Source organism: Coloeus monedula (assembly GCF_965178545.1).
Source record: "Coloeus monedula genome assembly, chromosome: 11".
Lineage (NCBI taxonomy): Eukaryota > Metazoa > Chordata > Aves > Passeriformes > Corvidae > Coloeus > Coloeus monedula.
Window position 1 is genome coordinate 19,560,676 of NC_138791.1, and position 21,393 is coordinate 19,582,068.

At 45.1% G+C, this 21,393-nt stretch overlaps 1 protein-coding gene across 2 annotated transcripts in view; it reads left to right on the forward strand.

Annotated features, from left to right (window-relative positions):
• LOC309576904 (contactin-4) overlaps positions 1-21,393 on the forward strand; it is a 127,643-nt gene that overhangs the window by 58,261 nt on the left and 47,989 nt on the right. For both annotated transcript variants that reach the window (XM_082288496.1, XM_082288497.1), the window contains exons 5-9: positions 5,574-5,777; positions 9,154-9,256; positions 9,945-10,129; positions 18,994-19,130; positions 20,980-21,109. In XM_082288496.1, coding sequence (XP_082144622.1) covers positions 5,574-5,777; positions 9,154-9,256; positions 9,945-10,129; positions 18,994-19,130; positions 20,980-21,109 — 759 coding nt within the window. The remainder of the gene's footprint in view (positions 1-5,573; positions 5,778-9,153; positions 9,257-9,944; positions 10,130-18,993; positions 19,131-20,979; positions 21,110-21,393) is intronic.

A 21,393-nucleotide genomic window follows, 5' to 3' on the forward strand; every position in this document is an offset into this window, starting at 1 on the left:
ACCTGCATTTGAGGCCCAGAGCTGTGGTGTATAGAAGAGCTCAGACTCGAAGGGAGAATTACCAGGTGATACTTTTGTCCAGGTTGATTTCCTTAAATTGTTCTGCAATTATTTAAAACTGGAAGATAAAAAATGGATGCAGTGTGCTGGCAGGGCAATGGAATGGTCTGTAGGCCCAAAAAAAAGGTGTGGTGCATAACTCATGTAGCTTTAACATTAAAATAAAACTGTGAAGGAGAAAAATGGTAAAAAACTCCAGGAATTGCAGAGAACTGGTGTGTGTGGAGAGGAGCCTCAGAGGGTTGGGTAGGGCCATGAACATGGAGTGTTGTGCCAGGGATTTGTCTTTCCCAAATAATCCCCTTTTCCCCTTCCCCAGGACACTCTGGCAGGGTGTTGTGGCACTCAGAGCCTCCTTTCCTGCTCACATTTTGAGATTCACGGGGTTATGGGGGCTGATTGCTCAATCAAACTGCAGTGACACCTGGAATTAGGAAATTTGATTTATGAACATCCCCTACAAGCAGATTTTGGCAGATTTTAATAAGCAAGTTGAGAATACTGAACGAGTTCACGGGACTCATCAGATAATCAGTTAAGCTTTTACCCAAATTTGCTGTAACCTTCAAAACACTCTGTTAGAGGCTCCAAAGAGAAATTGGAACACCAAGGAATGGAAGCAATCAGAGAAAAAAAAAAAAGAAGTCTGTGGATTATCCACCAAAAATCAGCTTTCCATGAAGTTTATACAGCAACTGTGGGTATGGCTGGGGGGTTGTACAACGAAATGGTATTATAGCATTTAGATATTAAAACAAAGAGCAGGCGGGAATATTTGGCACTTCCCAGCCAGCCAGGAACACACCCAGAGCCAAGAAATTTGTCTGTGCTAAAGCACCTAAAAGCAAAGTGCTAAATGCAGTTCCTCCCGACCATCACCTGCACTGCCATAGTTGAGGGAACAGCTTCTCTCCAGGAAAACCTTCACTGTGCTGTTGGCTCCGTCTGGGAATGGCAGGGAGTAAAACAGGAAAGCTTCAGCGCTTCCCATTCTGCAAAAAGTAACTGAATTTTGAAAAAAAATTTTAAAGCAGCCATAATTTTACAGAAGTGCATGATCCAGGGAAGGGCCAACCAAACACTCCGAGCTGTGGCCACTCTGTCTGGATTTCAATAGTTTCTAACAGGGGATGAGCCTCACTTCTCCTTTCAAAATGTCTCAAAATTATTTGCTGTTTCAGTCATAGTTTGGGTTGCTTGGGACAGTTTAAAGGGAGGATTTCATTATTTCCTTAATTTCATATTTTCCTTTTGCCATGGGTAATGAAGCCTAATTTTTGTGCATTATGATTTACAGAAAACCTTCTGTTTCACACTGAAAATCAGTTCCCACCTGTCCATCTTGAGAGTGACAGAGGAGGTGATAACCTAGGAATTATAGCAATCATTAAAGATTGGATTAATCTCTTTAACTTTCAGTAAAGCCTATAAAAATAATAGTGTATTGTACCCACACTGTTCTTATTAAAAATGATAAATGACCCCCCTTTTTTTGGCTAATACTAATTCCAAAATTTCATTCCTCTACTCAGCTTTATGACTACCATAATCTTGATATTTTAATAGCTTTTCCCATAATAGCCACACAGACCTTTTTAAGTGGCAGCCCTGACTTTATGGAAGAGACTTTAAAAAAAAAAAAAAAAAAAAAAATCAGGAAGAGTTTCTTCCACTTAAAGGCAGAGACACAATACGTGCATGGCTCAAGACAGGCAACCAGAGAACGTTATTTTGGCAAACCACAGGCCTAATTTTAATAATTATTCAGAATTTCTGTGCAGCTTTCAGTAGAGAGTAGATAATGGAAATGAAGAAAAATAAGGTTACAGCATGTTCTGGGTCTGTGCAGGGGATGACCCGGCAGGTGCTCAGTGGCTGCTCGGGGATTGCAGCTCATGGAGTTCCTCCTTCCCTTTAAAAGCAGCAAATACAGGTCAGAAATGGAGTAATATTCTCTGTTTGAGAGACCTGCTTGAATCTGCTTTAAAGGGGAAATGAAAAGCGTGGTAAATTAGGCAAAAATTACATGAAAAGGGCCCCAAATTAGACAGGAGAAGTTTGTAATAAATTCCTCAAGGAAATAGAGCCTAATGTGTGATGAGAAAACCTTGAATTGCCTGTTGCTGCTGCTTCCTTGTGCTCAAAGGCTCCGTGCTGGTGACTCTGGGAGACGTTTCCATCAGCGGGAGCCACCCCGGGCTGTGTTTTAAGTGTCTGTTTGCACAGGAGTTACAAATTGCCTGTGGGATGTTTGCTGCCTGTCACTTCCAGAGCAATTAGGAAGGGAGAACTTATCAAAAGGAATCCGTCAAGTTGGGAGAGCCATAAATATTGCACCAGGATCTCTCAGAAAATCAAAGGGAGTTGGAGGGAGTATTTATTTACATGCTGCTACGCAAGCAGGTGCACGGAGAGATGCTCCCCTCCGTGCTCTTCCCTGGGCTCTGTATTCCATTAGTCCCTGGTGTTTGAGAGAGGGAGAGAGAGAGAACTACCCAGTTTTAAATATTATATACCAATCATGGACTGCTAATATCAAAATCTGTGTAATTCGGGCAGTTGGGTCTTTCTGGACGCTGATAGGAAGGCAGAGCTGCACCTTCAGACCTTTGCTGTGTTCTTCAGCTGTATATAGCCAAATTAATAGAGTTTGGAGGTAGCTCTGGGGGAAGTTTTGATGCTTTGCCATCTAGAAATGGGTCTCCTTTAGTCCGCCCTGTGCTGGGTTCCTCATTTCAGAGAGATCCCAGCTCATCACCGTTTGTTTCCCTCTTTGATCTCACCTCCTCCTCTTGCATAGCCTCCTGTGACCTGCTTGCCCAGGGCTTCCCACCTGGCCCTCAGCTCCAATGACAGAATTATTCCCAACTTTCTAACGGAGGCAGAGCCAAGGAAAAGCTCCTACAACGATTACAGGGTTGGAAAGCCCATCTTGAAAATGCCGGCACAAGGGCTCTCGATGGCTCTCACCAGCAAAGAGATGAGAACTCCTTGAGCCAAAGGGATCATTAGCCCACAGGCACAGAGCTAGAGGCTGCAATGAAAATATTTAACCTGGAAATCAGAGGGTTCTTAGCAATTAAAGAAATACTGCCTCACAGAGAAAAGCAGGAGCCAAAACCCTGCGGCTTCTGGGGTGTAATTATACCTACAAGACCTCCTGGGGAAGGATGGGAGGGACAGGGATTGATCCAGAAATTCCCTCCCCACTCTGTTGTTCTGTGGTCAGTTCACCATTCCACAGTCAGTGCAAAATTGCAGAGCTCAGGGGGGCTCTGGTGGAAACCTTGTGCGTGAAGAGTCACTCCAATTTCAGCACCTCTGTGCATCCCAGGGCAGGGATGTTTATTTGCCTGTTGCCGACTGCTTCTGGAGGAGCAAGATAATTGTTCACCGAGAGTAAATTTAAAAAAAAACCCAACAAACTTAACTACTTGCAGAAAATAATAAGCTGGCTGAGAAGTGGTGCCTTGTTTGCTCTGAGTATCCTCTTGACATCAGCATGAGGTTCCTCCTAATGAGATGCACGTGTAAATATGATGATTAGATATTCCCTCATAAACAGAATTATCATATCTTCCTGAAAGTCTAAGCAGGCATTTTTGAGTCCTGTTGTTAAAAATAAATAAACAAAGGCCTAAAGTCTGCCTTCAGCCTCTTCTGGCTGTAAACAGAGGGACGCGAGGGCAGAATGTATTTTCCAAAGTACCTAATGGCAGTTGAGGTCAATTACGGCTACAACTCATTAGAGTATTAAAATAAGTATATGATTTTTGGTATAATTAGTGTTCCCTTAGGAAACTGCAGCGGTCTCATATCCACTTCAGGCTCTTTCAGTGTGCTTGGGCATTTGACTCAGGCAGATATAATAGGGTTAGACTGCATTAACCTCACTCACAGCCTCTGCAGCCGCTTGCAGCGTCTCTCACTTCTTCTTTATTGCTCAAATAACTTCCAAGGATGCCTTATAAAACACAGAGCACTGTCTAATTAGTCACAGAGAAGATTACAGCTGCTTAATTTAGTGTTGAGCTTTTTGCTGATTCAGAAATTCCCGAGGAATAAAGCATCGGGTGGGTGATAACACGACTCGGCAGATCCTCCTCACAATTGGCTTTAAAGGGGAAAAAAAAATCAATTAGGGAGGATGAAAGCAAAGCCACGAGCAGGCTGGAATGTTCATGACAAAAAGGTGAAGTTCCTGTAACGTGTGTTTTATTCTGGATGAACCTGAGGGAGTAGCAGGAATATCAGACCCCTGTGCAGGCTCAGAAGCGTCCCAGCTGGAAATTTGCATTGCTAGTGATGTCTTGTTCTCTGGTCCTAAAAATATGAGCCAGACACAGTTAGGGTGATAAAAGGGGTACCTTTATGCAAGGATCCTCAGGTGCACAAAGCCGTCAGGTGGGAAACGCCGAGGACGCCCTGTTGAGCTTTTGACAGGGTACCCCTCCTTCTCGGACCAGGGTAACGGAGCAGAGGAGGCTGCTGTTCTGCTGAGTTCTTTATTCCATGGTCTCACAGCTTTCTTGAAGGCAGAGTTCAAGGGGCTTACATGATAAAGGCAAGCAGCAACAGCAACAGGCAAAACAGCTTCTTCTTCTTCTATATGCTCTATATGCCCTATATCTTTTCTTACAGAAGTGTGGATTATATTTGTTAATTGACCAATAGGATTAACACACGATTCTAGTTTTTCTTTTCTTAATCTATCCTGGTCTAATTCTAACAGCTTAAAAGCCTTACACAAGTGTTACATAGGTATTGCACAGATTTGCATTACAGTTTCTATCAGTTCTTATTGTTTATGTGAACACACCTTCTAAAAAATGTGAACAGTGTAATTCTAGCTAGATTTTGTCTAAAGTAAAGAATTCTGTGAAAAGGTAACCCTACTGCAGCAAGAACTGTGTTTAAGGTCTCTGCTGTAGCTTTTCAATGTTTAAGGCACTTAGCATATATTTCTACTAAAAGTTAAAAAAATCTGTATTTCTATTTCACTTTGGTGTGGCTTCACGTATCTCAGCTTGTCCAAAGGTTTTAATTCAACCCCTGTGCTTTGGCTTCCCTTTGGGGCTGAGTCCAGAGGAGCTTTCACTCCAACACCACCCCCCACACGTGACACGTGCACAATTTTCATAGATTCTGCAAATTAGCACATCTGACAAGAACCCCCCAGTCAGGAACCTGCCCGTGGAGAAGCCCCCCAGATGAGATCCAGGCCCTGCTTACAAAAATATGTCTCACAAAGCTGCTCTCAGCCTTGGTTTCTAATGAGAACCAAGATAGCATAGGGACCCTGGAATTTGTTTTGTCTTCCTGCCTAGGGAAATGTTGAAGCTAAGCTGCAATAAAAGGCTACAAAGTTACAAATACTTGAGTAAAGAATACGGACAATATATAAAAGAAAAAAAAGGTAAAACCTGCAACAGCATCAGCGGCCGTGGGGCTCCTTCTGTGGGCTGTGACATACCCAAATTTCCCTGCTCAGAGCTTGTCCCTTGTGCTTGCAGAGCTCAGCTACGCGTGGATCTTCAACGAGTACCCGAGCTTCGTGCACCAGGACAGCCGGCGCTTCGTGTCCCAGGAAACCGGGAATCTCTACATCGCCAAGGTGGAGACCTCGGACGTGGGCAACTACACCTGCGTGGTGACCAACACCGTGACCAACAGCAGGGTGCTGGGGCCCCCCACGCCCCTCGTCCTCAGGAACGACGGTAGGAGCCTCCCAAGCTGGCCTTGGAGACTCTCTCGTGCTTTTCGTGACTGGATGTCACCCAGACATTGAAAAGTGGCCTGAAATGTTTATATTGGAGTTAAGGGAGAGATTTTTCCCCTCAGAGTGAGGCTGGAGCTGTGGTTCAAATTCATGGACAGCTAAAGCTGCTCTTCCCAGCTGAGACTCTCAGAGTCAGGCAATAATTACAAAAGAAAACCCTGATGGGATTTGGCCAAAGACAGGAAACAAAATAGATTTTAGAGTCTGGATACACCAGTTTTTCTCATTTTATGCAGCCCAAAAGTGAGCAAAGGCACTTTGTTTTTTCGGTAACTCTTAGCTCAGCCTGTATTTCCCAGCAGAATTAGGGCTATTTTTAGTAGTCTGTGGAATAATACAAAAAAGGGAGAAGAAAGCAAAAGAGGATTTCTAAATTTATACAGACAATTGATCTGTATCATCGTCATTTTTGAGCAGATAAGAAAAATACTTTGCATGCTAATTTACAATTAAAATTAATTAAAATGTCTCTGTTCAAAAGCTAACAGTTGGAACATTTGTTCCAGAAATAGAAATGCAATGTTAGCAACTTCTCCTGGAAGATCCACTGTCACCTCGTGGTATTTGACAAAAATTCCTTGCTTGGAAAATGCAGTTGCTGCAGCCTCCTGCCCATCAGGCTGACACAGTTCCTGTGGATGGGAAATGCTGTTGGTGATGAGGAATTGTCACAACTGGACTGAGAGGGGTGGAGGTGCTGCTTTTCCAGATCTGCCCCCCCTTACAGGGAATGCTGTGTTCCTACAAACACAGAGGCAGCAAATCTGTCCCCAGTGAGCCATGGCATGGATGGCAGACAAAGAGCAATGTTTAAATTTGCCTCATACTAACAACTGCAGTGCTGAAATTATATTTTTTAATATTCCAATAATAGGACTTTTTTTGCAAACCCTACTGGAAGAGCTGGGGAGGGACTTGGTACAGGGGTGTGCCGTGCTAGAACAAGGGGCAATGGCTTTAAACTGATGGGGCAGGGTTGGATTGGGAAGGAATTCTTCCCTGTGAGGGTGGTGAGGCCCTGGCACAGGGTGTCCAGAGCAGCTGGGGCTGCCCCATCCTGCTCCAAAGCCTGCTGGGTGCATCCAGGTGTTGAGAGCTGCTGCTCCTGCAGTGCTTCTCAATTTTTCTTAAAAATGTGGGATTTTCGACATCAGGATTGAAACAGGAACAGCAGGAAATCACCGAAATAGTCCTGGAATAAAATTGCCATCAGCAGCAGCTGTATGGGCCAATTAAACTCTACCATTTCACAGGTGTTGTCAGGAAATGCCTCTCATCTCCTCAGACGAATTACCCTCCTTCTGAATTCCTGGGACTTTCATCCCAAAGCAAGTTTTTAAGCCTTGATATTGAAAGAAAGATACAAAAGCCTCTGAAATGCCAACACATGGAACATCTGATGTGCGACACTGGAAGTGTTCTCCAAGCTACAAACCCGGGGTCTATTTTAGTCTTTTATTTCCTCCTCTGTCCCTGCCACCTGCACAGCTAAGTCAGATGTTAAATCACCCAGGAACAGCAGGAAAAATGAGGATTTTCTGCATGGAAGTGATCTTGGATTCAGGATGGAGATGTCTCAACTGCTCTGATGTTGCTCCTATAAAGAGGAGACAGCGGGGCTCACTTCATACCTGATATATATTTGTGTAGGTAGGCAGGTTGTCACTGCAGCAGGAGCCTTGTGATTTTTCCAGGTACAAATCCTGATTTTTGGGTGGTTGGAGTTCACAGGAAGGCTGTGAGAGGCCACAGCTGCCGGGCTGAGGGTGGCAGTGGCTGTAGCTGATGTCCCACAGCCCCAGGGAAACATTCCTACCCCACTGTGGGGTTTCATCCCCCTGGGATTTCAGCTCTCCAGTCCCAGCCCAAGGCAAAGAAATGGGAATGAATAAATAAAAAGTGAGAGAAGGGGTAAAAGATCTCCACAAATTCTGAATAAATAAAAAGTGAGAGAAAGATCTCCACAAGTTCCATCAGCTGCTGCTTTGGAGACCACGGGGCAGTTCTTGGCTTGATTGAAGCTCACCCAGCTAATACTTATCACAGATTTTGGAGAAATTTAGGCAAGATTGCAAAGGTTTGGCAGGTCCCAGTTGGGAAAACAGGATTTGGAGCTTTTTGATGGTGCAGTGTTGACATGCAGAGGGCTAACGAGTGACATGCCACGTAATTGCTGTTCGTGTGGTTCGTAAATGCTGGAATGTCACCACGGAATCACAGGTTTCCTCTTTCATGTGCCAGGCAGGACATGAATGTGGGGAGAGTATTCACATTTTTAATAAATGCATTTAATTTTGACGACTGAGGCTGTGCAGCAGCTGCTTTGTTGAACGTTTATTTGCAATTAATGTGTTGGAAGAAAGATGACATAACCTACTGTTGTGCCAGAACTGGTCAGCAAGCAAAGGTGGACTTGGTGCAAGCCTCACACTGAGCATTTTCACCTTTATCACTGGAAAATGAAAGGAAAGAACCAGGATTTTCTTGCATCCTGTGTGAAAAGCAAGGGGAACAGAGAGCAGCACAGCAACCACAGGCCAACACCAGCAGCTCCGATGTGCCCCAGTGTCACTGCAGGCTCCTGCTGGCTCATTTCTGGTTTTCTGGGATTCATCAGGGCTGACCTGGCCTCCCTTGGCCACTGTCCAGGCAGCGCCGCACTGTTGAGATTTAAACTGCAATCATCAATTAGCTGATAATCACTATTGGTGAAATTATATGTGCCGGGTCTAAGACAGTACAGTGAGTGGAAATGGAGCCATTTGTCAGGAGTGTAATGGCCTTTTTATGTGCACAAATTTTTAAACACAATTTCATAAAGAGGCTGCCACGCTCCGTGATTTACTGGGGCAGTAAAAAATAAAGAAATTACCCGAGGAGCAGATGATCTCTGTGCATTGAAATCCTGGAAGTTAATAGAAACCCCTATTAACTCCAGGGATTTTAAAACTTCTTCCTAATGGCTGTTTGTTCCGTGTTTCTGTTCTAGAAGATGCTGAGCCTCCCTGGTTATTGCTTCCCTTATTTCACAGGTTACCTGCAAAAATCCTGCATGTTCAAAAGCAAAAAGTAACAGAGCCATGAAGAGATTTTAATCTTTGGCAGATGGTGTGGAGAGTTGGTTCAGCTTCTCCTCTGGCAGTAAATGGGAAAAGAGCCCACACTCCACGGCTGTTAGGAACAGGCCATGTTTAAAATGAATGGATTAATTGGGCAAGTAATGATGTATAGAACAGCTCCGTGCTAGCACGGGAACACTTGTGAATTTACTGCTGAAATCCAACCAAGCCTTAGCATCTCCTTTATGTTCACAGGGGTGATGGGAGAGTACGAGCCCAAAATAGAAGTGCAGTTCCCAGAAACGGTTCCATCTGCGAAAGGAACAACGGTGAAACTGGAGTGCTTTGCCTTGGGGAAGTAAGTCTGGATCCATTACTATTATTATTACTATTACTATTATTATTATTCCTGCAGCTTTTCATGTTCATGGTGCTGGATTGTGGAGTTTGCAGCAGTTCCTAACAACCCACTTCCCTCAGCAGGAGTTACTTATGGCCAGTTTTCATAGCAGCCAGAGGGCCTGGGGGCTCTTGTTTCTGGAGTAAACACTGGCAACACTTCCAAAATGTTGGGGCTGGTAGGAAAATCATCACAGAATCCCAGACTGGTTTGGGTTGGAAGGGACCTTCATGACCATGCAGTGCCACCCCTGCCATGGCAGGGACACCTCCCACTATCCCAGGCTGCTCCAAGCCCCAGTGTCCAGCCTGGCCTTGGGCACTGCCAGGGATCATCCAGGGGCAGCCCCAGCTGCTCTGGGCACCCTGTGCCAGGGCCTGCCCACCCTAAAATGGATGTGTTGTTACAGCAGAACCCCAAATTCAAGTGGGTCAAAACAGCATTTTAATAATAATTAAAATTATTATTTTAAGCCTCCTGCTTTTAAGGCTCTGTGAGAGATACACCACGATGAACACATGACTATTTATGTTACATATAACCCCCCCGTAATAAAATTCCTCTGGATGCTGTGCCAGGCTCCTCACACTGACCAGACCCATGGCTTTCTCTGCACATCTTACTGTGCTTCCTTTTTGTCCTTCAGCCCAGTGCCCACGATCAGCTGGAGGAGGGCGGATGGGAAGCAGATCCCCAGGAAGGCCCGGAGACACCGATCGAGCGGGCTCCTCGAAATCCCCAACTTTCAGCAAGAGGACGCCGGACCCTACGAGTGCGTGGCTGAAAATGTGAGAGGGAAAAACGTGGCACGAGGACAGCTGACATTTTATGGTAAGCAGGCTGCCTGCTCTCAGGGCTTTATTGTGGCCAGTGCAATCTGCAGTAAACATTTTGTGAGGACGTCATTTTGCCAGGATACTTTAAAAATGACTTTCTTTTCAAATGGCACATCTCGAGAAGGGTGTAATTTGAAGTAAAACCTGGCTGAATGGTGCATATTAATTGAGAATCAGAGCAGCTGGAACAAAAACACATCCCTGGAAGGACATTGGCATGGAAACGTGCTGGAAATGCTTGGAAAGGGCTTGTTTGCCTTCTCGTGGTTGGGAGGGTAAGGCAGGAGATCTGGGGGAGCATCCTCATGTTTACAGCTTGGCATTTATGATGTATGGGTTGCCCCAGCTTTCCTGGATAAATGTTAATTGCCGATAACCAATTAAGAACTGCTTTCAAGAGGATCAATGATTGCACAGCAGAGAGAGTTGGGATTTAACAATGTCAGGGCAGAGCCCTCTCCCCTCAGAGGCTTTCTGCACCTGCTTTTCTCTCACTGAAATCAGAGTCCTTGAGCCAGGCACTGTAAAATGTCAAATTTCAGCTTCAAAGGCCTGCTCTGTTAAGTAGAAGATGCATTAATCCCTCTGGTCCTGGTGCCCATCCCCAAATTTCTGCTGGAAACAGCCCCACAAAGCAAACCCAAAGCGTGGCTTTACCTGTGCAGAGGTGAGTGAGAGTTGTGGCACCACAAGGGTGCCAAGGTTGGTTTGGTACCAAGGTTCTGTTTGAGATGTTTTGGAGGGGACAGGCTGCAGCTTCCACATCCTCCCCCACAGGAGTGCAGAGACCTCCACAGAAAAAAAAAGATTCCTGGTTTGGTTGCTGCCCTGTTCCCATCTCCAGGAGCACAACAGTGCTGTTCTTTGTAGAAAATACGGACAGGAATTGAGGGTTTTCTCCCCCAAATGCTCCTGAGGGCCCAGCTCCTGTTAGCAGGGAAGATGGGGTTGAGCTCCAGCAATGAGGAGAATGGTTTTTGATTTGTAGTGATTTTGCCACAGAAAAAGAGTTTGGAAACCAACCCTGCTGGCAACCCTGAATTGAATTTGGTGGGTAATATAACTTTTTTTAAAGAAAGTAGGGACATTTTCAAATTGGAAATATTTCTAAAAGACATTTCATTTAGAAATCGGAACTTTGGGGGCCTCCAATTCAAATGAACATTTCTCCTTTTAAAACTGAGGGAAATATGAAATGAGAAAACATTAAGAAGGAGTGAAAGAGCAAGAACAAAGTGAAATCTTTCATGTTAAGGAAAGAATCCGGGGTTGATTTGAACGGCTTTTAATTTTTTTAATTAGATGATTTAAGGATTCCATTTTCTGTGCCGTGTGCTTCTCCTGATTTTTCCCATGTGGAGAGTAAATTAAAAGACTCATCAGTTGTACAGTTTTGCTCTACCCACGGCCAAAGCTGCCTTCCTTGGAAAGCAGTAAATGGAGCCTTTTGAATACTCCCACCACAGCATATATTGAGTTATAATCTCATTACTGTAATGAATTTACCACTCTGGATCCTACACAAAAGCTGCCACTGTGGCTCGTGCTGGTTTTCGCACCCATCGTGGCATTTCAGCAGAGCAGCTCGAGGTTTTCTGGGAAGAGGAGTGTCCTGCTCTCAGTCTCACACTGGGAAGCCTTTCCACCTCTTCCCTGGGAGTGGAGGAGTTCCCGATGGAGAAGTGTCAGCCAGACGCCTCTCCTGTTGCAGGTTTTAAAGATAATTCACTAAAATATCATCCTTGTTGTCTTGAGGATGGTGATTTTCCAGGGAAGTAGTTCATTTTTTAGGATAACTTGTGTTTGGCAGCCAGCACTGAAAATAGATCTCTTAAAAAAGCCCAACTTGCATTCTGTACTCTGGGCTCTGGAGTTCCACGTGGCAGCAAAATATTTTAGGGGAAAGTAACTCATTGTAAACTTCTATACAAACAGTTGGAAAAGAGAACATAATTTTCCTTAATAATTGGGGGTTTTAAAGCTGAGAAGTGTTATTTCATTACTGAAATACAACAAAGAGCTTTCAAGTTGCTTTTGGAAGTTCGGGGCTGGTGCCTGGAGAGGGCAACCCTCTGGAGGTGCTGAAAGGTGCTGGTTTGGATGGATTTTAGGAAGAAATTTTTTATCACGGGGGTAGTGGGGCCCTGTCACAGGGTGCCCAGAGCAGCTGGGGCTGCCCCTGGATCCCTGGCAGTGCCCAAGGCCAGGCTGGACACTGGGGCTTGGAACAGCCTGGGACAGTGGGAGGTGTCCCTGCCCATGGCAGGGGTGGCACTGGAAGGGATTGAAGGTCCCTGCAGCCCAAAGCAGTGTGGGATTCAGTGGGATCTGGGTTATCATACCCACATGCACTGATGTGCTCTGCAGGCCACAACGTGGCTCTAACAGCACCACTCCTTTAAACCAAGATATCAGCCCCTGAGCATGGCATAAAAGAAGAAAATAGAAGAAAAAGAAATTCAAATTTGCCTGCTCACTGTAGATAACCCAGCGTTGTCAGCTTCTCTCTGTGCTCCTGGAACATGTCAGGGAAGGTTGACTTCTGCTGTGTTTCATTCTTGTATCAGTGTTTATTTTCTCCCCCGTTAGCACATCAGTGACACTGAAGTTGTTTGACATCCTTGCTGCAGCAGAAGAGGTTAATTAAACGTGCAAGATCCATTCTTGCTGCATTTCCTGTGCTCTGAGCCCCTGCACCAGGCTGTGTTTTACCGCTCTCCACAAGCGTTTGTTCCCGGGGCTGAGTCCCCCTTGATGGATCAACCTTCCCATGGAAACATGTTCCTGTTAATGCAATTACAGCAACTTACTCCTGTTTCCCTGACTGATGGAACTCTGCATGACACATTTCCTTGCTGTTCCTCTTGTTCTCCCTGCTATTCCTGCCTCAGGTTAATTCCTGGCAAAGGGACGTGCTGGGATTCTTGGGGCTGTCCCGTGCAGGCCAACAGCTGCACTTGATCTTTGTGGGTTCCTTCCAACTCAGAATATTCCCTGATTCTGAATTAACAAATTGGACTGCACAGCCTCCTCTTTCCCACCTTTTAGCAGCTCTAGCTGCTGGTGCTGCCTTCCTGACCTGGCAGCTGAATCCCGTGGCTGAGGCAAGTGAGGTCCCAGCGGGACACAGGGCAGAACCACTGCCTCTTCTCCCAGTTTCTCCCAGTTTCTCCCTGCAGAGAGGGCCTTCCACGCCATCAGCTCTGTGTTTTGGGATGCACTCCCATTGACCTGATTGTATTTTTAATCTGCCTGCTCATAAATTTTACATTTGCTAACCCTCCGCAGGGCTGAGATTTATATCCCAAGCAAACAGCAGTGCCAACAGTTATTTCTCTCCTGGCAGAAGTACAGTAAACAGGTTACCTTAACCAGCTAATTTAAAAAGAAATTGCCTTTTTGTCCATAAAACCAGTGTCAAGGAGATGCTCATTTATTATTGATGTTTAATTCATGGCAAGTTTAGATGCTGTTCCAGCCAAATCTTCTTTTGTTGATATTTGTGACCCAGAGCCTGCTCATCCCTGGGTTTGAACTCCCGGGGTTCCGCTTCCCTGGATTGACTCTGACAAGTCAATGCAACATCTTGAGATCCCCCTTCCCAACAAAATATTTAGTCTGAATAGCAGAAAATATGAAAAATAGCTGCTGGTTGACGTGATCCAAATATAAACAAGTTCAGTGGGGCTGGGAGGGACAGCACTGGGGAGGGCTGAGGAGCTGCACCACCCCTGAGAATGTTTGCCAGGATTTTGACTTAAAATGTGGGATTTATCCCTGGCTTTCCAGTCAGATCAACGCTGGGAAATAGCCAAGCTCCAAAGCAGCTAAACCAGGAAAAAATTGCAGTTGAAATGTTTTCCAAAAATGTTGTCACAGCACCATCCGCATTAACAGCCAGTCAGACGTATTTGTCTCTAATTACAGTTCTTTGCAGCAGTCTGTAGGATATTCAGCAGAACCCATTTAATTGGCTGGGCCCCTTTTCAGATTAAATCCTTCCCAAATCCAAGTCCCACTAGGAATTTGTGAGGCTCCTTAATTCTGCAGTGAAAAGAGTCCCCCTTTCATCAGCAGGCCTGTGTTTTATTTGGGCAAAAGCCACTTTATGCCACTCTGTAAAACAGCCTCAAATGTAAATCAGATTATGCTCTTCGTTACGGCCAGAGGTCTAAAGAGGAAATTTGCACAAGTGAAAATCAGGCAGTTTTATGTCTGCTCAGTTTAGGTCCCAAATCATAAATAATTTGATGCAAATTCAAATAAAGTGAGTTTCTGGACTGGATAAAAATACAACAAAATTCACATAAATAGGGCAAGTGGATTATGATATTATGACTGTATTATTATTAATTGCCTTTCACATCACTCACTAGAAAACCCTGTTGCTACCTTTTACACAGGTACCTGTTAGTAGAGGGGGGAGTAACTCTGCATTTTGAGTTCTTTGCTGCCCAAGGGAAGTCTTGCATCCAGAACAAGCTCCTGTGCAGAGCACGGGCGTGTTTCTCATCGGTTTTTCCTTTTCCAAGGCATTGCTGGAACCCTGCTTACAGAGAAACCCAGTTTTTAGGAGATTCAGAATAAGTCTCATATTATTATCATTGTGGCTTGGAGAAACACCTCTCCAGCAGGAGAAGCAAAAATACAAATGGGGGGAAATACAAATAGAAATGAAATGTGGAGGTTACTCATAGAGCAGCCCACACCTCCCTCACACCCCTGAGCAGCTGCAGTTCAGTGTCAGGATGAAAAATAACTAAATCCAGGAGGATGGGTCCCTATGGATGTGCCTGTAACACCCCCAGCCCTTTGGTGCCCACAAAAACAGGGGAAAAAACCCTGTAATGGTGCAGAACAGCTCATGGAACAGGAGGTACAGGAGAGGTAGGGACAGCTGAAGTGTTTTTATCAGCTGGGTTAACTCCTTCAGATTTTCCTGTGTTTCTTTTCCTCTGGTGTTTAATATTCCAGTGCCAAGCAGAACTCCCAGGCTGGCTTATTCGGGTCAGTCCTGTAGAGAGGCAGGCAGGAGACATCCTGCCCGAGTGGCAATAGCTGGTGATGTTTCCAAAGACTCAGACAAATGGAGGTTGTTTAGGTGCAACATTCCAGCAGATTGCTTTGGTGGAGGATTTGCACACCTTTAGGTTGTATAGATTTCAAACAGTCCTTAACTGGCAGTAGAGGTCAGGAGGAGGGGATTAGGAGGAGGAAAGGAAGAGAGAGGAGAAGTGGTAACTCGAGGTCTGGTTTCACATCCCTGTCATCTTTGGGAAGGAAACAAATGAGGGATCTGAGGGGTTTGTGCACAGGAGCTGTGTCCCCACTGGGGGCAGGATGACGTGTGCACTTGTCTGCCCAAGCCTTATGCTGGCTGCACTCTTTATTTTCAATTATTCCTCTGTTTTTCCCACCTGGTTGGTTTTTATTCACTTCTTACACTTGGCTTTCTGGTCTTTAGACTGCTCTGATCCTGGGCTCAGTCTCAATCTCCTTCGAATAGAGATAGTAATGGACAAGTCATTCAGCCTTTCATCTGCCATTAATGATGAATTACACAGCCTGCACCAGGTCATCAGCTGCTAGAAATTGGCTTAGGAACACTGAAATCAATATACACCAGCCGAGAATTGGACTCTGGATGTGTATTAGCACCTCATTTGCTTGAGTCTTTTTGGTTGTGACTGCAGAGTGACTACAGGTTTATTTCTGGCTAATTTCTCATATTTCTCCCTTACTTCTGGGGGTTTGTTACTCATTTCTGAGGGGATGCATCATCACCTGCCACGTCATTTCATTTTCAAATATCTTTTGGGACATAATTTCCAGTTCCTACTTTTGCCTTTCAATTTATTACAGTGAAGGACAGACTGCCTCTGGATTTTTTTGTCTTAGAGAAGTAAGAATATATTTGGGCATATTTTCCTATTTACCTGGTTTTAACTGTCCCCATAAAGGACTGAAAGGTGATCAAAGGTAAACAGGGTTTTTTCCTCACTATTTCCATCACTTTTCTTCTGTTCCCCTGAGTACAAACTCCAGACAGCTCTCATCTCCTAGGAGAGAGAGATTTTTCTTTAAAGCAATCCTTATGTAAGAGTCGTGCTTATATCTCTAAGCCTTTTCTTTCACTTTATAGATTCAGCATACGAATTTTGCTTGCAACTCTGATGAATTCTTAATCAGCTTCCAGATTTTCCTCCAGGATGTTTCCAAGGCCAGTACTATCTTGAGTACTCCAAGCAGGGCCAAAATATTTCCTGTAAAAAATTCCTCTTTGGTCAGCACCACTGCAATGATCCAAAGGACTTTTTCTAGACCAGTCACAAATTAAACCTTGCCATTATCTCAGAGAATGTCACTGTACCAGAAAACGTTGTAGAGAGGAGCTGGTTTCATCTCCTTATTTGAATTATTTTAATTATCATGCCTGGAATCTCGTGTCGTGTTACCTTGGTCTGATCCCCAGTGGGCGTCTGTCAAATTTCATTAGGTTGTGGCGACTCTCCTTCCGTGGCTCAAACATATTTGCAGCGTGAGCCAACCCCTGAGTATTCCCCAGGATGAAGCCAAGAGCTTCTCTCTGCACTGAACTGTTGAGAGGAGAGGTTGACCTAATTAGAAAAGGCTCCCAAAGAGCAGCAGAGAACGAGCTCCTGCAAAACAAAGGACTCAGAGCTCTTCACTGAGATTATTATTTGACCTGTGCTGCTCGCTCTGGAGTTGTCTGCACCATAAATGGCTCTGGGATAGAAAATTTAACCAGTTCAAACCATTGGAGGGGGTTAGGGTGGTGTGGGGTGTGAGGCCGTGGCTCGTGGATGCTGCACCAAAGGGTGATATAAATTTAGGGGTGGCAGCTTCCAGCACTGCACGTTTCAATCTCAGCACTCAGGGCAGGAGTTGGGATGAACAACCCACAAACTACCCCAAAAACTGCCTCTTGGAGAGAATTTCCCTTATCTGGCGAGTCTGTATGAAATGAGGATGAATTCTGAGTTTTCTGTCCTCACCACAGGAGTTATCCTTGCTTTTACATAGCACACACTTAGTTACAGAGCACAGCTTACCATTCATGGCTTCTCTTCATCTGCAGATTATTTCCAGTTGTTTTGTCTGGGTTGGTTTTTTTGTTGTTGTTGTTTTCATGTGGGAAATCTGTAAAACAGCGCTGCAGAGATAAAAAAGGCAAATGGATGTGTGTGGGTTTTATAGAGCTCCTTTCATGGGATCATAAAATTCCCTTCAAAATGATGAGTTAGATGCTGTTAGAATAGTAAATATGTAAATTCACAAGTAATTTGCAAATGTCCTTGAGCCACTGAACCCGTTGCAATTGCTCAGCTCGATGGAATTGTTCAAGTTCTTACTCCAGATGACAGAACTGACTTTCATCTTCCTACATTTAAAGGCTTTCCCTTTCCTATCTCTTTATATCCAGACAATAAACAAGCTTAAAATATTACAGGGGCAGGAGGGGCAGCCAGAGAAATAAACACCACTCACTTTTCCTTTCACTTCTGCACTGGCAGGATACTCAGTTCACCTTTTTTTTGGAAGTCCCTTGGAGCTGAGATTGTGGAAATCTCTGCAGCTTCCTCTGCACTTTGTAGGCACATTCAGGGTGCCAGGGGTGGGGGAAAACACAGTCTGAGCTCTCTGAATTTGTGTTTCCAGCATCACATCATCACAGACATACCACTGGTTGGGTATAACCATACCAATTGGCCATTTTGATATGATATTTTTTATTTATCCTTTTGAGCCCATCTCTGGCCCCTGTCCTTATCCAAAGGAGATATGTAAAGTTGCGACCTGGCTTTGAGGAATCTTAATTTTTTCTTTGATTACACGGGGAGAAGTATTAATCAGGTTCTTGGAGACCTCTGCTGGTAATATCATCCTGCTAAGTCAGATGTTCTTATGTCAAAATAGGGCAAACGACAATTAAAAAAATCTGAACTCATCTATTGTTTAATGGGACCTTCTGAAAAGTATTACAGGTATAGTAAGATACTATTAATAATAAGATCTTAGAGGGATAGTATTGTATATTGTAGATATATCTGGACGAAAGGTAACTCCTCAGCAAGTCTGAGGGTTTGTATGGTCTTCAAAACCATGTGGTAATTTTAGTGGAATTTAGTGGAATCTGGCTAAACTTAAACTCTATTTTAAAAAAAAGCCATCAAACCAATAAAAATATGTGAAACACAATTAAAAATACAACCTCACCAGTGGCTGAAAACTTCCAGTGCCAGTTTTCACCAAACTCTACCAAAATGTGTCTCCAATACCTGCTTGTGGCCTTTGTAGGTTTATTCAGTGCCATTAATACAATTATTGGGTCCAAAGATTTTTCATTCCTGTGGCAAGATGTGGAGTCAAGACAAGACTCAGAGCCTGGGCCTGAGGTAGTGCCCATAACCATGCAGAGTTACTGGAATCACCCTCATTTCAGTGCAGAAGTAGTTCTAAATGACAAATTTTGAAGTCAGAAGCTAAATTTTGGAGCTTTGAAGCCCAAGTCATAGAGACCCTGAGGAGGAAAATGCCTCTGTTCGAAGGACCAGGGGTGTAACTATTGCTTTGTTTTTGTAGGATGAGCAGGCTTTCTGAAGCTACTCTTTTTCTTTAAGGGTTTTTACTAAAAATAAAATAAAAGCAGCTTCTGGTATCGCCCGTGCCACCTTTAGAAAGCAACACTGGGCTCAAGGAAGAACAGAAATGTTTAGCCGTTTTTAATTGTGTTATTAAACCTAAGCCATAAACGTGCTGGTAAGGGAAGAAACGTCCATTGGGCAGCACAGAGCTGCTGTTCCCAGCCACGAGGCTTCCCTGCTGCTTCCCTTGCAGCCCAGCCCAGCTGGATCCAGCGCATCGGCGACGTGCACGCGGCCATCGAGGAGCGCGTGTCCTGGGAGTGCCGCGCCAGCGGGCGCCCCAAGCCCTCCTACCGCTGGCTCAAGGATGGGGAGCCCCTGCTGCCACAGGTAGGCACTGCTGGAACCCCCTGCGGAGGGGATCTGTGGGTGCTCTGGTGCTCTGCCAGCTCTCTGATCTCTGGGTGCGTGTTTATTTTGGGATGGGGAGGATGGAGGTGCTCTAAAATCTTGGAATCGCAGAATGGTTTGGGTTGGAAGGGACCTTCAAGGTCATCTTGTTCCACCCCCTGCCACCTTCCACTGTCCCAGGTTGTTCCAAGCTCCAATGTCCAACCTGGCCTTGGACACTGCCAGGGATCCAAGGGCAGCCCCAGCTTCTCTGGGCACCCTGTGCCAGGGCCTCCCCTCCCTCACAGGAAATTCCCCCATTCCCTCCCATGCTTGGTGGCACCTCCCTACGACTCCAGGAGCTGCTGCCAGGGACAAGCAGGACACACAGCATCTCTACGTTCAGAGCTCCTCGCCAAAATGAAGGATCCACAATACAAACCTGAGGTTGGAAAGAAGAAGAAGGAATGGTTGAATGGGATTTTGGAATCTGTCACCAGAGAATGATGATCCCGGATTAATTATTTTAATTTATGATGCTCAGGTGAACTTCAAGTGATAATGAAACCTTTGGGTTCCTGCTGGTCTTTAGTGGTGTTCCCACTCCTCCTGCTGAGCTCTGTCCCTGTGCAGATGACCAGGAGCTGTGGAATCACACCCCTCCCACCACCACGTCTGCCCAGCCTCTCCTGGAGGGTCATCACCCAGTCCATGACCCCACCTTGTCACCACAAACTCAATCAAGTCACCAAAGCTTTGGCTGCACAGTAGCCAGCACTTTTCCCCTTTCACTTATGGTGAAAGAACACGGCAGCCCATACTTGATCAAATCCTGATAAAAATTGCACAAACATTACATTTCCACCCTAAGGCCAAGTAGAAAACCAATAGCTCTTTATTTTAGAATTTTTTTTAAATGTCGAACTCCCGGGGAGGGAGGGAACGCTTTGCTGTACTTATTAGAATTGATAACTCGAGCTCCATATCCTCAGGCTGACAAATGATAGCCTGGTCTTTCATTCCACACACTAATTCTGGCTGCTTCACGCTGGTCACTGGCAGATGGTCCTGTTCTTACATCACGGTAGTGGCTGATAGGAAGTAAAGGAGCATTAAATTATTAACATCTGCATTGCTTTCAGTAAACTGCAGAGGATTTTAAGTGTTTCTGTCTGTGCTGGCTAAGATGGCAACCAGTCTTACCAGCCTGCATTGCCATAGAGACTCAAAATGGCCTCAAGCTGTGCCAGGGGAGGCTCAGGTTGGACACCAGAAGGAATTTCTCCATGGAAAGGGTGCTCAGGCCTTGGAACTGCCCAGGGAGGTTTGAAGTCCCCATCCCTGGAGGTGTCCAAGAAACACCTGTACGTGCTGTAGTTCAGTTGATATGGTGGTGTTTGGTCAGAGGTTGGACTCAATAATCCTGAAGGTCTTTTCCAACCTTAATGACTCTGTGATTCTGTGGAAGCACCATTGCTTTAAATGTTTCTGAGGATGGGGTTGGCTGGGATGTGCCACTGTGGAACTGAAGTGCATTTCTTGCTTCAAGCTTATCTCCTTGAAAGGGATATTAATCTAAATGCTTTGGGTATTAAATCAATGAGGGGTCAAGGGAAAGTCCTCCAATTTAAATTGCATTTACCAACTCCTATATTGGTTTTACCATTTAGTCTCTAACCTGACATAAATTTGGCTGGCAGACAAATAAATTGCAGCATGCAAATTCTTCTTGTTACTGCTACTTCCTTTGATCCACCTTGCTATAAAATACAGCACAACAGCCTCTGGGTTTATGTTCCGAGGAGGCATCTCCTTGTTTATTTTGGAGTTTGTTTTGCTGCTCCCCCAGGGCAGAGTGCAGCTGGAGCAGGGCTCTCTCACCATTCCCAACGTGAGTCTCTCGGACGCCGGGATGTACCAGTGCGTGGCGGAGAACAGGCACGGCGTCATCTTCGCCAGTGCAGAGCTCAGTGTCATAGGTGAGTTCACTCCCTGAGTGCTGCCACCCCACCAGAGGCAGAGGAGCCTCTGCCCACGCTGCTTTTGCCAAGTTGCAGCATCTGAAGCAGAGGGGGATCTTTGACGATTTATTTTGAAGGAAGGAGTGAAATGAAAACTCGAGGAAGTGGAGAGCAGAGAACAGATGTGTTTTACTTCATCCCATATTCCCATATTCCTGCAGGTGACAGAGCTGGCAGGTGCATTCACTCTCCTGCTGGTTAAAGCTATTTATGGAGACACCTGAGCATTGCCATTCAGAACA